This window comes from Centruroides sculpturatus, unplaced genomic scaffold (genome assembly GCF_000671375.1).
Source record: "Centruroides sculpturatus isolate CEXI.00-Female unplaced genomic scaffold, Cexi_2.0 scaffold291, whole genome shotgun sequence".
NCBI classification, from domain to species: domain Eukaryota; kingdom Metazoa; phylum Arthropoda; class Arachnida; order Scorpiones; family Buthidae; genus Centruroides; species Centruroides sculpturatus.
In genome coordinates, this window is record NW_019384514.1 from 353606 (window position 1) to 370602 (window position 16997).

Below are 16997 nucleotides of genomic sequence, written 5' to 3' on the forward strand. Positions count from 1 at the left end.
AGACGGAAAGAAGAAAATAATTATTAAATATTTTTATATTAAAATCATTCAAAAAATACAGAAATATATATATTTTTAAATGTTTAGTAAAATACATAATTAAATGCTTAAGGTTTAACAATTTAAGTTATTTTTGAAGATAGATTAATAAATTATTTAATAAACTCTTTCTATTTATTTAAAATATTTTATACAATTCTTAAAATTAATTGTCATATAAGTCAATTTTAATTAAGAGTACAGTAAATAATATAAATTAAATGATAAGACGGTAAAATTTATTAAATAATTTAAAGAGATTAGTAAATATAGCCTACTTTTATTTTTTAAGTTAAAATTAAAGTTATATTAAACTTAATATAATTTAATTCTTTATTTTTAAGTGAATTCTTGCCTCGATAAAGACGGAAAGAAGAAACATACCAGACCTACCTTTTCCGGTCATCAGATTTATGTACTCGAAAAGACATTCGAACAAACTAAATATTTAGCTGGACCGGAAAGAGCAAAACTTGCTTATGCACTGGGAATGTCCGAAAGTCAAGTTAAGGTAAGTAAATATATCGATTTATTTTTTGCTTAAATAATAAAGGCTGTTTTATGAGCTCAACTGTTATAAAAAGCAACGATACAATACGCCTTTAGAATAATTTTGCTACTTGTACCGATGTTAATGGGATAAAAATTTTATTTTGAGACATTTTTATTTTATTTTTTTAAAGTTTATATTCAGATATTTACATTTAAAATGGAATAAAACTCAACGGAACTAATGCTTTTTTTTTTCCTCTTTAGATATTAAAAATGTTTCCCTTTTCTTACACAGTTGTATCTATTCTAATAGTAAAATTAGGAAAAAAACTCGATGTTTCTTCGATTTTGTTTCATTCTATATATAAATGTGCATGCGATAACGTTTACAAATTTTAAAATTAACGATTTACTCTAGTATAACCAGTACAACTGATTATTTTCTAATAAACTATAGGAAATGTTGAAATATTGACACAATTTAGCAATAAAAATAACCACTTTTACTGTTGTATTTATAAGTAAATACATCATGGAACATGAGAAAAACAAGAAAACATGTTGACAAATTTGACATTTTGTTCTTGTATAGTCGATGTAATTGGTGATTTAAAATAATAATAATAATAATAATAATAATAATAGTATAATATTTCACTATAAATATTTAGAATTTAACACTATAGATATATTTATTTGTGTGATATTAGGCTATCATTTTTAACGAATTTTCTCCCTCAAAATGTCTCTTGAGAAGTGAACCGGAACGACTTCCGAACCTAGTCTTTTCAAGACACTCGATCCTGTCATGTTTCCAATTAGGGGGATCTATTAGAATGATTTGGAGAGACTAAATAGACTAAATGTTTGTGTAGTCATGACTAAGGGGTATTTAAATGTTAAATAGGAGGATATTTAAGCCGATAAGATAAGCTATCATCAGACAGGTTTATTACTTCATTATATACTCATGTTGATGTTACCACAATCTTTTAAATTTGCAATTGTAACGCATTATTTAATGCCTTAAAGGCATTGATTCTGGTTTTCGTGCTTTTAATGAAACTAAACTAATTGAAGCCGTTTTAAGAAAAGTTAATTTAATATTTCACTTTTTTTTCTTTTTTTTTGGATAATCTAAAGTCTAAAATCGTTAAATAAACGAGTTTTCTGTGTAAAAAAAATATATATATTTTTTAAATTTTGAGAACTTTACATTAATTATAAACTTTACAGCAAAAATAAAAACTTTTTAAACTTAATTAAATTGTATCAGATATAACTATTGTATAATTTAATTAAGTTTAAGAGTACTTTAAAGTCATTAAAACTCGAGTAACAGTTTAATTTTCTTAGATATTTATTGATGTTTTCTGAATTAGAATACGAAGTTAATGAATTGTTAATGTCCCTTTAAAATTAAGAGGTGTCGGGTTCGTTTTAGGGTCATCAAGAAAGGGCGAGTTCAAGGACGTAACTCCATCCACTAAAGTAACTAGACAAACTCCAAGGAAACACCCAAAAAAAAAGCGGGTACATAATAATAAGTAAGACGTTACACCCAAGTATGTAGGCGTTTCTTATATTGTGCGATTTAATTTCATTACTTTGAATTCATTTCAGTAGCATTATAATTGTTTAACTATAAGGAATCTCTATTGAAACTTCTTTTCTTTCTGTACAAGTCGACCCCCCTATAACACTGTTGATTATTCCGTTTTATATGAATTCCATGTTGTACGAGTCACTTAGATTTTACAAATACGTGTGCCGGGCTGTAAATGGCTCACGTATTTATAAAATCTAAATGACTCGTATAACATGGAATTCATATAAAACGGAATAATCAACAGTGTTATAGGGGGNAAAAAAATGTCAAAAGAAATGACCTCAGAATTTTATCTCTATTCAGATAATGTTTCTTAAAATATTTTGAATTTTAAATTGACCTTCTAATTCATTTACTGTAATAAATTGTTTAATATTTAAGTCATGCACAAGTTCAAAAATTAAATAAAATTATACTGTGATACAACAACTAAAAATATTGAAGCTTGCAGTATATTAAACGAAAACTTTTTACAAAGTTTGCAATATTGTCAATATAAAACTTTTATTAAATTTAATTTATTTCTTTCCATAATTTAAATATATAAGAAAATAAAGTTTACTTCTCATGTTGAAATCTTAGCCAATGTTTTTCTGTAAATGTTTAAAATTTAAACAACAGTTAAATTTAAAGTTTATATATAACCTAAACAGCAGTTATAAACCGAAAAAATTTCCTAAAAATTTAATAAAAAGTTTATGAAATGTTTCTGCTCAATTTAAAATATATTAAAAAAAATATATTTTATTTTAATTAAAATATATTAATATAAATAAACTTATGTGGCGCCATCTTTCGTGTTCTAAACTAAATACTTTACTAAATCGTATTAAGTAATTTTTAATTTTAAAATAATTATACTTAATTATTTATTTATTTTAAAGGTGTGGTTTCAAAATCGACGAACGAAATGGAGGAAAAAACACGCCGCAGAAATGGCAACTGCTAAAAAGAAACACGACACAGAAGCCGAACAATTAAATCAAGAAGAAGTATCAGACCAAGAAGATTTAGATAAAAGTTTGGACGAAGAATTTGCTTCAATATGCCGACAAGAAGATTCGTCAGAGAGTGTAAACTCGAATTAAAAAAAAAAAAAAAAATTTGTATCGAAGAATATGGTAGATGTACTGTACAGTACAGTACTGTACATTTATATACAGTGCAATTTTTGGACGCTTTATTGCAGACACGTGGCATCATCTGGTGAATAAAAAATGAACTAAAAATTAAAAAAAAAAAAATTTAAAATAAACAACTCGTCCAATTCAACATCGTTCCCCCCAAGACGTTATTGTTTCCATTAGAATTGTTTAATTCTTTTAGCTAGATTGTTCATAAATCCATTGTAATAACCTGAAAAAAATGTTCAAAGCAATTCATTAAAAAAAAAAAAATTTAAGAAAATCAGTTAGTTACAAACCTTTGTATTTCATAATGCCAAACATGAAGATCAACAACTCATCAACACCCTACCTGAAACCTATTACCGGTGTGTTTTGTGAATAATACAGTTTATCACTAATGTTTTCAAACTGTTAAATAGTTCTTTCTCCAGGTGAAATATACCGAATAATCAATGGAACATATCAAAATAGAATGTGAATATTCAAATTAAATCGAACGTATGCTTGGTGAAATTCGTTATGATGGGCATACACATTTCGTGGGTGGATGGTAAATTAAAGGTTGGCGTCCATAAGGGCCTGCCAGGCAACAGATAAATTTAGCTCCTTTTGGTTGATGCACATGGCCTTGTGGCTTGTTCTCACCATAAACATCTAAGATGGTTAGAGGCCATATCCATTTATAGAACAAGCCACACAGCCACCTGCATCAATCAAAAGGAGGAGCTAAATTTATCTATTGCCTGGCAGGCCCTTATGCACGCCAACCTTTAATTTACCATCATCCATCCACGAAGTGCGTTGCTCATCGTAACGAACTTCACCAAACATACGTTCGATTTAATTTGAATATTCACATTCTATTTTGATATGTTCCATTGATTATTCGGTATATTTCACCTGAGAAAGAACTATTTAACAGTTTGAAAACATTAGTGATAAACTGTATTATTCACAAAACACAGTGGTAACAGGTTCCAGATAGAGTGTTAAGTTCATAATGCCAGTATTCGATTTGGCTGAAGATGAATTATATAATATTCAAAGCTCTAGTAAAGCTAAGTCTAGTTCTGAAGTTAAGAAATCTTTCTAAGTTTAAAACTAATAATGAAAATAAATTGATGATGCAAGTTTCTTTCTGTTAAAAATTTTAGTTATTAAATAAACTTATAAAATCTGAAAATAATTTAGAGTAGGATTTGAACTNTGTTTTTCACTCTTAAGTATCCGTGAAAAAATTGTCTTATAACAGAATGGTCGATTGCCTCGTATATATATTTCGTGACGTAAAAATTTTCTCAACTGTGAACGACAAATTTATAAGATTATATCAAATGACTATAAAAACAAAATTATTTGTAATTAAACTACACTCAAAGTGAATTGATAAGTGGTAGAATAATTTTGAAAAAAGGTAATTGCGTAGAAAATTAATTTAAAAAATAATTAAAAAGTAAGCTAAAAACATGTCGACATAATTTTCAATATTTTTTTTCTACAGGCCTTAAGTCTAGAGTGGTCACATTGTCTATAGCCCAAATTAAGACAGTGAGAAAGGGTTCTAAAAATGGCTTATTTAAAAAGAAAAAATTATTTATATATAAATTTGTTATAAATATTGAATTATAAAGCCTATAAAATGGTTTAAGGTTTTATTCTATTTTTGAGGGTTAAAAACAGAATAAATCCGGTACAGTCCATACCAGGATTACTCTCCTCAATTCAGATTCCATCCAGAAAGTTTCATATGTATTCTTCAATTTGATTGGTTAGATGAAATTCGAACTATATAATCAGCTTATCAGAGTATTGAAAACAACACAAGCCTCATATATATATATATAACCTTATACAGAAAATTTTTTTCTATAGTTTCTGTGGCTTTCTGTGGTCCTATTTGCAATGGTTTTCTACAATATATTTATGGTTTACCACAAATTAAATATAAAAGTTTCGTTTACAAAATTTCGGTATTTCATACCATTTTTCATTTATTATTAATAATATTGTAAAATTATTTGTTATGAAATATTTAATTAATTTTTTTTTTCTTAAGTGTAAGTTATGAAGATTTGATTGATTATGAAAATAGATTTTAAATATTTCAAAAATAATTTTATATGTGAGAAAAGTATTTCTGTTTTTTTTTTTTTTTTAAGCTTTTGCAGTTTATAAAACTAAAGCTGCAGTGGCTATTTTATATATAGTTTATATATAATCCTTTTTTGACAAAATTGATACAATTTGTCGATGGATGCATCATTCATCCGTGATGTTCCATAATGTTTGAACAGACTATTCTCGGACTTCCGTAATCTTCTGCATGAATTACTAAAGACCTTCCAACAATACTTGTTGGTCCCGCAAGAGTGAGTTCAGGATCTGTAAAAAAATATCTGGCTATATCTTGTTTATTGTTCTTCACTGCGTAAGGGGGAATGTCTAAGAATCCTAACTTTTTCGAAGTATCTCCCATTTCGCAACGTGAAGGCGCGATACCACTACAGTGACAATTATATATTCCATCTACGGTTACGTTGTATGGGTTATAATGTGGACCGGCTGGATCACAAACTGTAGTACTGAAAGCGGATCCGGTTTGTATATGACGCTCATGAATATGCCAAGGATGATTATATGTTTTAGTTTCGGCTGTTCCAGAGGGATACGATAATTCGATGTACACTGAAGTATCTGATTGCAAATCGTCACGATTCTGTCGCAATATGATTTGTCCCTGTATAACTTGATAGAATGTAGCGAATGCCGTTATAACTCTGTGTCCACTTAATTCTATATTAGCACACGCTAGAGGACGACCGTCTGCGTAATATATTACAAGTGATCTACCCACCACGCTGTTAACCCCAAAAAGAGATAATTGGGGATCGTAAACTTGTTGTATATGCTTATCTTTGTATTGTAAAGTGCCATACTTTCCGCTTAAGTCTCCTACTGCATATTGATCTATACTTCCTTTACCGGGTGGTGGTACACCGTCTGGAACTACCTTTAAAGGATTATAGATGACGGCTTTAATGTTCGGGCAAACAGCACTTTTATTTCCTCTAAATATCAAAGGAAGCTCATCTACGCCGTAACTGTAAGCTTTCTTATCTAACTGATCTAAATTGATAGTTACAAGCGTTGGATCATAAGGAGATTCCTGTCTAAATGATACTTCACCCGTCAGCCCATTTTGGAATTTGGCTACTGCTTGCTTGGGTTGAATCAAATAGAGGCGACTACATGCTAATATTTTGCTTGTATCGTATTCTGAATACACTATAACATAAACGGTGCCTTGGATTACGTCCAGAAATTGTAAATTTGTCACTGTATAAAAAGTACGCCCAGTTATGGCAGATGGCTTCCTTCCAACAGCAGCGTATCCCACAGTTTCTGACAATTGAATGAGTGGAGTGGAGTGAACATTAGAACATTGTGTCATCTCATTATGATAAGTCGTTTCAGGAGTATCTTGACTCTGAGTATGAACCAGAGCCCATCTATGAACTGAATCTCTTCTTGTACCATTAACATAGTAAAGTTGTGAAAGCACGCTAGTTCCAATGCTACTCTGTCTCAGCACTACTTCACCTCCGAGAGGGTTATGAAACTTGGATCTATACGTTTTGACTCGAGTATTGGGTTGAATCACGGCACAAGAAAGTCTACCGGTTTCTGAACCTCTGAGTACCAATGTCCGGCCCAAAATTGTTGCAGGCTTGAGGGTTGAAACCACAGATATATCTTTACCCGTAGATAATTGCCCATAAGCTGGAGTCAAATCAACATATCTGAAAAGAGATTTATCGTGTTATGAAAAATGAATTTAGGAACGAGTTTTATACTCGTATGCTTAAAGATATTTTAAAAGACAATTGTTTATAATAAGATAATAAATTAACAATAAGTAGATTATACACAAATCACACATTGTTAATAAGTTTATAAAGGAAATTGGTTTGGTTTGATGCGAAATGGTAAAGTGCCTCCCAGGAGGACTTTCTGCAGGAAAACTGGTCCCTACTTCCTTGTTAAGTGTTAGACAGGTGAAGAAAACATGGAAAATTCCACCTGGTCAGCCCGTTTGTGAGGCGCAAACCCGTGACCAGTATTCAGTGGTTTTTATATACTCGGCTATTAATGGGACTTACAAAGAAAACTGAATGTTTACAGAATAGAAACGAGATTTTTATTGTATGTTAAACAAATAGGTTTTCTTAAAGAAACAAAACAGGTTTAAATTTCTATTTTACAGACTGAAATCAATAAAGTTCGGATGTACTGACACTGATCAATTATTACCAAATTTTCCTTAGTTTCGGATGAATGAGAATAAGAACCAATTCAGAATGTTAAAAATAATTTAAATAATAATTAGAAAAGGAAAAAAGAAATTTATTTATTAAATTAATAAATATTTCTTTCTGGGTGTTTGCCCACAACAACAGCTATTATTATATTTTATAATTTTATAATAATAGCTGTTGTTGTGGGCAAACAAAGTAACAGCATTAACTAATAAAACGTGAGTAGGCTAATTCTCATATTTAAATTCTAAATACAGTGAACACTCGAAGACCTTCACTATATAAGTTACATTAAGGATCAAGAAAATTCGTCACTATCAATCCATTGTATTTGACTCGAAAATTATAGGCTATATACTATATATATATAGCATATATACCTATATATATTATATTATATGAACAACCACACATTAATGGACTACAATTTTGAGGAATCTGATTAGAATCCGATTATTTAAATGCTAATGCGATTACGGGGGTGGATAGAGAGTGTCATCAGGATTTATTAAATGTATTAGTATATTTATATGGGAATAGGGATGTAAGATACAACAGGGAGAAATAAGAGATAGAGATGAGAAACAAGGAGGGATAACATATAAGGAAGGGAGCCAGAGATAAGAGACAACAATTGAACACTATCTCGTCTCTATAGATAGTGTTCAATTGAACACTATCTAGAGATAGTATTCAATTGACGAGGGAATCGAGAGACGAGATAGTGTTCAATTGAAGTGTTCAATTAAGGCACTATAGTGCCTTAGAGAAGCAATAGCTCTAGTCTGGAAACATTAATAATTTCTTATTTATTTAGCTAGTTCTGTTGAAGATTGAAGATGCTAGTAATGAACAAATGAGGATGGTTATAAAGCATATTATTTATTAAAATATCAAGTAAAAAATCCATTAAGCTCTTTTAGTAATTATTGAGCTGGTCTATTTTTAAAACAAAAAAAAAAAAAAAAATGAAAACTCAAGTATAAGCAATTATCTAAAATTCTCGTATAGCTGAATAACATTATAATTGTTACTTATTTTTTTAAAAAAAATAAAACCAGTAATGTCATTGAACAATAAATCTATCCATATGATATGTAATAAGACCTAATCTATTCATAACAATAAGATATTTTAAAAAAGAAATAGCCAAGAATGAGGAAATCCGGCTGAATATTTAGTCTAGAAAAATAAACATAGAAAAAAAAAGAGTCCATTTACAATTATATTTTAACATTAGTACTGTACTATATCAAATAATATCATTGAATATAAATTAACCTCATATTTACGGAAACTCCACAGCTATGTTATAAGGTCTCTTATTTAGAGAGGCATTGATTATAATTAAAGAAAACACAGATTAGAATTTAGTATAGTCTAACTTATTACATTCGTAATAAAATAGGAAAAATAGAAATTTATATTTAGAGACGAATTTTAATAATTATATATGAATGAAAAGTGATTTAATATAATTTTGTAAGTTTAAATTTATATAGTTGACCTATATTCAATGTTTTAATATAGTTAATAGTAAAATATGACATCAATTATTTTTTAGTCGTGATTTCATTTAAATTTCATATGGTTTTTCTCAATTCATTTTTCTTCAAATGTTTAAGGCATTTGTTATTTTCAAGATGAATCATTAAGGTCAAAAAAACAGGAACCAGATCATACATAATTCTTAAGGATGATCGTTTGTCCCCCTTTACACGTCGGGGTAAAACCATGATCATAAAATAAAAATATATCTTGAGTTTTATTCGTGGCAATATGCCAAACACGATTTAGAGACCTTCACCCTAATTTTTCTAAAAATGTTGTTGCATCTTATCAAAAAATCAACTTACAATCTTCCAACTTTCTCCTGACTGCAAGGTACTGATGTATCTGCTATTGCAGGGAATTCGTGAATTTTCCATCTAAACTTTTCTCCGTATGTTCCACCTCTAAGAAACACTCGAATTGTCAAATTTCTTCCGGATGGATGAGGTTTAAATTCTACATTTCCTAATAATCCTCCGCTGTTAATCGAAGCGACAAGTCCAATTGGGGTACTTTGAGGCACTGAAATAATATTAGAATGATTTAATTGTATTTAATTTATTAATAATTATAATTAATTTATAATATATTTACACGAATTATCTTTAATAAATTAAACAAAATAAGTATTTATTTTATTTTTTTTTAACATGATACAGAAATAGTTCTTCCCTCATAAAATTATTTCAACGTGATGGCTTCTGTGAAGTCATGCAAAGTTTATACAAGTAAATATTTATCTTATGATTCAGTTTATTAATATTTTTTTTTTTTTTTTTTAGTCAAGATTCCACTCTGTTCACTAACAGGTTTTACAGCCTTATTTGAATATTTATTCCTAATGTAGTAGTCTATCATTAATCATTAATTTGTAATACTTGGATATAGAGTAGGTGATGTTTACTAGTTTAATATAAAATGGTTAATATAGATCGAAAAGAAGTATCATTACTGAATTTTTTTTAATATAGACATAGTTATTTTATCTTATATGAGGCCTTAAGCAAATATACAAGGCCCATTTTATATAAGTTTATGTAATATAGAACTATTATTACACTATATCTTAGGCATCTTCAATATCTAGGATTGGATTCTAACACGATAAGCGTAGGTTCATGCATGTCAGAGGCCCTCTAAAAGCATCTTTTTTAGTTTTTACATTAGTTAACTGACTTTTACCCACCCCTATATATATATTTTTTTCACTTTTCATTACAATTAAAGTGCCTAAAAAATTATTTACTGTCAACAAGGATCGGTACGATAATGAGAGTTGTTATTAAAAAAAATAATAATAAAAGAATCTAACGGTACATTCCCGAGAATAAGAAACCCGTTTCTAAATGCTTTTGGCCATCTGTCAATTGTAGGCCATCGTTAAAGTGCTGTTTACTGTTATACCATTGCCAAGAATTCGTTCAAATCGCCTAACTTCCTTCTTGATTTTTCTATTCGTTATTTCCTGGTATATATTTCATTTAATTTATACAGTATAACGTTGAGTATATACTTCGATATTAATTAAAAACTAATTAGTAAAATAAATAATTTTTAATATATATATATAAAAAAAAAACCTTAAAAAATCAAATGAAATTCTTTAATATTTTAGAATTCCGCCATCTTCTTTCTCTGATCAAGTTTGACCTAAAAAAAGTTGATNTACCGGGGGAGGGAAGTTGGTTGGATTCATTGGCCTTTGCTGAGGTTTGTTTCTTCTGATTAGACGGATGATGTTGTTGGTTGTCTTTCTTCACTTTTTTTTTCTAATTCTAAGTTATGAATTTTTATGTATTTTATCCTCGTTTCGCACTGAATACAGTCATTTCTCTTATTTATTGATATTATTTTATGACCTTCGTTATTAACACGCATCGTTTGATTACATTCGACAACGTATTGAACATAGATGTACTGTACCTGTCTCTATCAGGGAATTTGTTCTCGTTTCATTTTGAAATTAAACCGTGAGAAAGGATTATGCCACGGGAAGTGAACTTTAGTTTTTAAAAGTTAATTACTTTTAATTGAAATTTTTTTTTTTTTCACAGTTATTATATAAGATATTTCGTTTTATATTTTAGATAATGTCACGACGAAGATTTCTATAAATAATTCTAATCTGATGAATTAATTTAAAGAGATAAAATTAAATTTCTTTTTTGCATAAAGAGCTTTTTCTTCACTAGGCATTAGTAAACAGGTAAAGACAAGACTTAAGAATAAAATGCACGAGTTAATAGCGAACAAGACATATACACTGTATATCAGCATTGACAGTCGATTTATTAAAATAATCAGGGATATTAAAGATGATAGAGAATGCTGATTATCAAATAATTCTTACAAGTCTTTAGCTTTATTTGTAGTTGTTATCCTATTTGGCTTATATTTGATGTGTGTGTTATTAGATTTGTGCGTATCTCTGGGTATGACACCGGTCGAGAATTGTTTCCCTATGCTATTTAAATAAATTATTAGATAATTTTACGAATCACACAAGCGATCTACCGAGGGGATTGTTTCCTGGAAAGATTTTCTATGAGAAATTTGCTCCTATTTTAGTTTTAGACACGTGTCAAGGGAGTTGCTTCCTGGGAGGATTTCCTATGGGAAATTGGTCCCTATTTAGGTGTTACACGTATAAAGAAAATCCATATAACTCCACATATTAAGCTCTTTGGATAGGCGAGAACCCGTGACCGACTACCAGTGTTCAGAGGTTTTATCCACTCGGTCACTTGGTGGGTCATTTCATGTTTCAACTTTTGTATTTATCAGAGGTTCACGATTCACGAGTTTTCTTAATTAAATTAATATATTGATCAAAGAACAATGATAACTGATGTAATTTCTCTTGAGAAATAAACCATAAATCGTTATGATTTAAATGAAATGGGTCAAGGACAAGGATATAGACAGAGTGAAAATTTATTAGTTTATGTAATTTTTACCTTCAAAGCAATATAGTAAAATGTTACAATATTGTTTCATTCATTAAAAAATAACAATAAAACAATAAAAGTAGAAATTAAAAAGTAACTTTCAAAACAATTTTTTATTGTTTTCATAATAATGAATTATGCAAAATATAAATCCACTTTCAATTAACTAATTACTATAATAAAAATAATTAATCTAATTAATTAATTTTAAGTTAATTGAATTAAGAATAATTTTATTTTATTTTATATTAATTTAATTAATCAATTATTACACTTCAAAACGTTAAAACAGGACTTAATTTACACTTATTGTAGCCTGATTGGAGGCCCTTCTCATAGTGAATAATAATAAATTTACAGACGTAATATCTTAAACTATATTCTTACAGCGTGAGGCCCTAATATATAACTTTATATTTGTAAGCTGTAGGCTCTGAGAGAGAGAAAATAAGGCCCCACCAGTTACAAAGTTATAAATGAAATAGGAGGTATACAATAGATTAAATTAAATTCTTAATCTAATAAAGGTTCTATAATAAATTTAAATATTTAATTTTTATTCTCTGTAACTAAAATCTTGCATCAGTTTGCATACGTTGTAGTTCAAGATGCCTGAAAAAATACCTATAATGTATGAAGGATTTATTTTATGTTAGACAATATAACTGTTTAAATTAAATACTTTTTTCTAGAGGTAAATAAAATATATTTATTTATTATCGTTTATAAGATTATAGACGTCAAACACGAAATCAAAAATTAAATTACTGATTTGTAGCTAGTTACACAGTCTAAAAGAACACTCAATTTTAGTGTGGGCCTTTTATAAATACTTTCGGAAGTACTAATTAAACGAAAAGATAAATTATCATACGAAATTAGAAAAAAAAATCTTACTCACCTGTATATTTAACAAATAATAAGAATGTGAGAAATATGTGTATAAAGTAATTGTCCATCTCTAGGCATAGACTTCTGTCCTACTTAGAAGGGGAGACTTGAATGACGACTTGTGCAAAGACGCTTGAACTTTAACCGCTTAAACTATTAAAATAGGTCTTAGAATTGCGAGAACCAGTAATACTGCCTACCGGGGGAGGGAAGTTGGTTGGATTCATTGGCCTTTGCTGAGGTTTGTTTCTTCTGATTAGACGGATGATGTTGTTGGTTGTCTTTCTTCACTTTTTTTTTCTAATTCTAAGTTATGAATTTTTATGTATTTTATCCTCGTTTCGCACTGAATACAGTCATTTCTCTTATTTATTGATATTATTTTATGACCTTCGTTATTAACACGCATCGTTTGATTACATTCGACAACGTATTGAACATAGATGTACTGTACCTGTCTCTATCAGGGAATTTGTTCTCGTTTCATTTTGAAATTAAACCGTGAGAAAGGATTATGCCACGGGAAGTGAACTTTAGTTTTTAAAAGTTAATTACTTTTAATTGAAATCTTTTTTTTTTTTCACAGTTATTATATAAGATATTTCGTTTTATATTTTAGATAATGTCACGACGAAGATTTCTATAAATAATTCTAATCTGATGAATTAATTTAAAGAGATAAAATTAAATTTCTTTTTTGCATAAAGAGCTTTTTCTTCACTAGGCATTAGTAAACAGGTAAAGACAAGACTTAAGAATAAAATGCACGAGTTAATAGCGAACAAGACATATACACTGTATATCAGCATTGACAGTCGATTTATTAAAATAATCAGGGATATTAAAGATGATAGAGAATGCTGATTATCAAATAATTCTTACAAGTCTTTAGCTTTATTTGTAGTTGTTATCCTATTTGGCTTATATTTGATGTGTGTGTTATTAGATTTGTGCGTATCTCTGGGTATGACACCGGTCGAGAATTGTTTCCCTATGCTATTTAAATAAATTATTAGATAATTTTACGAATCACACAAGCGATCTACCGAGGGGATTGTTTCCTGGAAAGATTTTCTATGAGAAATTTGCTCCTATTTTAGTTTTAGACACGTGTCAAGGGAGTTGCTTCCTGGGAGGATTTCCTATGGGAAATTGGTCCCTATTTAGGTGTTACACGTATAAAGAAAATCCATATAACTCCACATATTAAGCTCTTTGGATAGGCGAGAACCCGTGACCGACTACCAGTGTTCAGAGGTTTTATCCACTCGGTCACTTGGTGGGTCATTTCATGTTTCAACTTTTGTATTTATCAGAGGTTCACGATTCACGAGTTTTCTTAATTAAATTAATATATTGATCAAAGAACAATGATAACTGATGTAATTTCTCTTGAGAAATAAACCATAAATCGTTATGATTTAAATGAAATGGGTCAAGGACAAGGATATAGACAGAGTGAAAATTTATTAGTTTATGTAATTTTTACCTTCAAAGCAATATAGTAAAATGTTACAATATTGTTTCATTCATTAAAAAATAACAATAAAACAATAAAAGTAGAAATTAAAAAGTAACTTTCAAAACAATTTTTTATTGTTTTCATAATAATGAATTATGCAAAATATAAATCCACTTTCAATTAACTAATTACTATAATAAAAATAATTAATCTAATTAATTAATTTTAAGTTAATTGAATTAAGAATAATTTTATTTTATTTTATATTAATTTAATTAATCAATTATTACACTTCAAAACGTTAAAACAGGACTTAATTTACACTTATTGTAGCCTGATTGGAGGCCCTTCTCATAGTGAATAATAATAAATTTACAGACGTAATATCTTAAACTATATTCTTACAGCGTGAGGCCCTAATATATAACTTTATATTTGTAAGCTGTAGGCTCTGAGAGAGAGAAAATAAGGCCCCACCAGTTACAAAGTTATAAATGGATGTTTAATTTCCTTCAAAAAGCCATAAAATTATACAATAAATTTTTAAATTCGTTATAACTTCTATTATTTATTAATAAAATACAGAGATATTCGGTTAACTGGTTTTTGGGCAAGTTTATATATCATTTCTATAAGTCTATAGTCTTCGTCCTTCTATATTTCTTCACCGAAATGGACTTTATATAAAGGTTCTAATATTTATTATAAATTCTATACTTTGAATACTATTAATTTACATTTTCAAATCGTTCTAGAAACGTCAAGTATGACCTATTAGATTCAAATAACTCTAGTATGAATGTGTATAATATATATATATTTTTTCTTTTACATAGACAAAATTACTAAATATACACATAAATTCTGTATAGAAATGTATTAAAGAAGTGAAACTCTACATATAAATTGATGTCTTTTGTAATTTTTTTGTAATTTTTTTTATTTTTTGAGATTTTAAGTCGATGAAAAATATATTTTTACTTATCATTCGATCAAGTTAATGCAACTGTAAACTCCCTAACAGCTTTTAAAACATCAAAAACTTAAGTGAATACAATAAAAAGTATATACTGCGTTTTAAAACTTCCATCCCTGCTGATGGAAGCTTTGAAAAATCAACCAAAACCTTTTAAAGTCACTCACAAGTTTCGTGTATTTTCTGCTTGATATAGAATAACATTCACTTCAATAAGTTTTCGCAGTCAAAAATAAAATAAAATAAAAAAAGTTACTTAAGTTAGTCACTCCAACGACTCCATAGACAGTTCATTGTTTTATCTTTTGTTCGCATGATCGCCTCCCCCCATCCATCAAAAACATGTTTCTCGTGCTGCCACCTTTTGTAACAAATTTTAACTTTATTAAAACAATAAATGAATTCTTTTTATCATTTTTGAGTGTTTTATTATGTCATTAATCTTTTTCATTTCCATTAATAATGGTTTAATGTTACTACTAATACGTTATAAAGCTTTTTTTTTTTTTTTTAAATATATAATTATATAATAAATAATCAAGATTTATACATAAATTAAACAAGTTACAGTTTACGTGGACATAATTTAGGGCCTCATTCTTTTAGATTTATTACTATTTACTGCAGGGGAAGAATCTCGTGTTAGGGCCTCACACTTAAATTTATTACTGTTACATTCACTAGAAAGAGGAATGACCTCTTGTATATACTATATAGCTTGGGCCTCACGCTATGAGGATACAGTTTAGGTAAGGCCTTATCAGTGTAAACTTATTGTTTACTGGAGGGAAAGAAACTCCAGGTAGGTTATAATTTAGGTTAGGGCCTCACACGTTTCAGCTTAGGACAGTAAATTTAAATTCGTGCTGTATTCACAGATAATAATTTTTAAGGGTATATTTTTCCTTTTTTTAAACTTCGTAAAGAACATTTTAAAAAAATAAATGTAGTTAGTTATTGTTTTTTTGGCAAAAGAGTCTATTAAATTAACTACATTCTTGTGCCAAAAAAACCCAATAAATAACTACTTAAATAGTCATTTATCTTAACACATAATGAGTTTAACAGAAAAAATAAACATTTTTTATGATTCCTGTTTGTTTAATAATAAATTATATATCGTTTCAAAGGGGTTAAAATGCTGTATTATTCATTTGTTCAACATATTTGATCATAGATTATACTTAGTTTCTATTCTTGCTTTTTTAAAGTTAAATTATAAGACTTTCTTTACTCATTATATGTTAATTTTATATAATATATAAATCAGTTATTATTATATTTCATGCTTTATTATTTTAACATGTCTATAACCTATTTTTTAAAATATTTATTGTCTGCTTAGATTATGTATAGGCTACTTGACTTGTTTGTTCTATTTTTTTGAATAGATGCAGCTTACATTAAAAATTAATTTAATATTATTTATTTACTTTAAAAATTTTTAAATAATAGCTTTTAACAATAACAGTTTATCATAATAATTTTCATTTTAACAATACTTTCATTCGCTTCTTCATCTTAATCCATTGACGAACTGTAGTCAATTTTTCAAAACAAAATATTCACTAGGCATTAGTAAACAG

At 28.3% G+C, this 16997-nt stretch overlaps 3 protein-coding genes across 3 annotated transcripts in view; 2 read left to right on the forward strand and 1 right to left on the reverse strand.

Moving 5' to 3' along the window:
* LOC111622492 (homeobox protein Nkx-6.2-like) overlaps positions 1-3278 on the forward strand; it is a 4378-nt gene extending 1100 nt beyond the window's left edge. Inside the window, exons 2-3 of the mRNA XM_023364884.1 lie at positions 384-550; positions 3025-3278. Of these exons, the coding sequence (XP_023220652.1) occupies positions 384-550; positions 3025-3228 (371 nt within the window). The 3' untranslated portion in view covers positions 3229-3278. The remainder of the gene's footprint in view (positions 1-383; positions 551-3024) is intronic.
* A 1824-nt stretch (positions 3279-5102) lies between these two features.
* On the reverse strand, positions 5103-13111 carry LOC111622493. The gene is made up of 3 exons (XM_023364885.1): positions 12984-13111; positions 9440-9656; positions 5103-7067 (listed from the first exon to the last, which is right to left on the reverse strand). The coding sequence occupies exons 1-3, from the start codon at positions 13039-13041 to the stop codon at positions 5531-5533; spliced, it is 1812 nt and encodes a 603-aa protein (XP_023220653.1). The 5' UTR covers positions 13042-13111; the 3' UTR covers positions 5103-5530.
* Positions 13112-14403: 1292 nt separating this feature from the next.
* Positions 14404-16997, forward strand: part of LOC111622530 (probable inactive protein kinase DDB_G0270444) — a 6164-nt gene continuing 3570 nt past the window's right edge. The window contains exon 1 of the mRNA XM_023364934.1: positions 14404-14431. Coding sequence (XP_023220702.1) covers positions 14404-14431 — 28 coding nt within the window. The remainder of the gene's footprint in view (positions 14432-16997) is intronic.

What these genes read in the sequence shown, in the direction of transcription:
- LOC111622493 (XM_023364885.1), bottom strand. Translation starts at nt 13,041, where the DNA reads ATGGACAATTACTTTATACACATATTTCTCACATTCTTATTATTTGTT. An exon ending in ATTATTTGTTAAATATACAG is followed by an intron (nt 9,657 to 12,983) that starts GTGAGTAAGATT and finishes ATATTATTTCAG; the next exon opens with TGCCTCAAAGTACCCCAATT. An exon ending in CAGGAGAAAGTTGGAAGATT is followed by an intron (nt 7,068 to 9,439) that starts GTAAGTTGATTT and finishes ATCTCTTTTCAG; the next exon opens with ATATGTTGATTTGACTCCAG.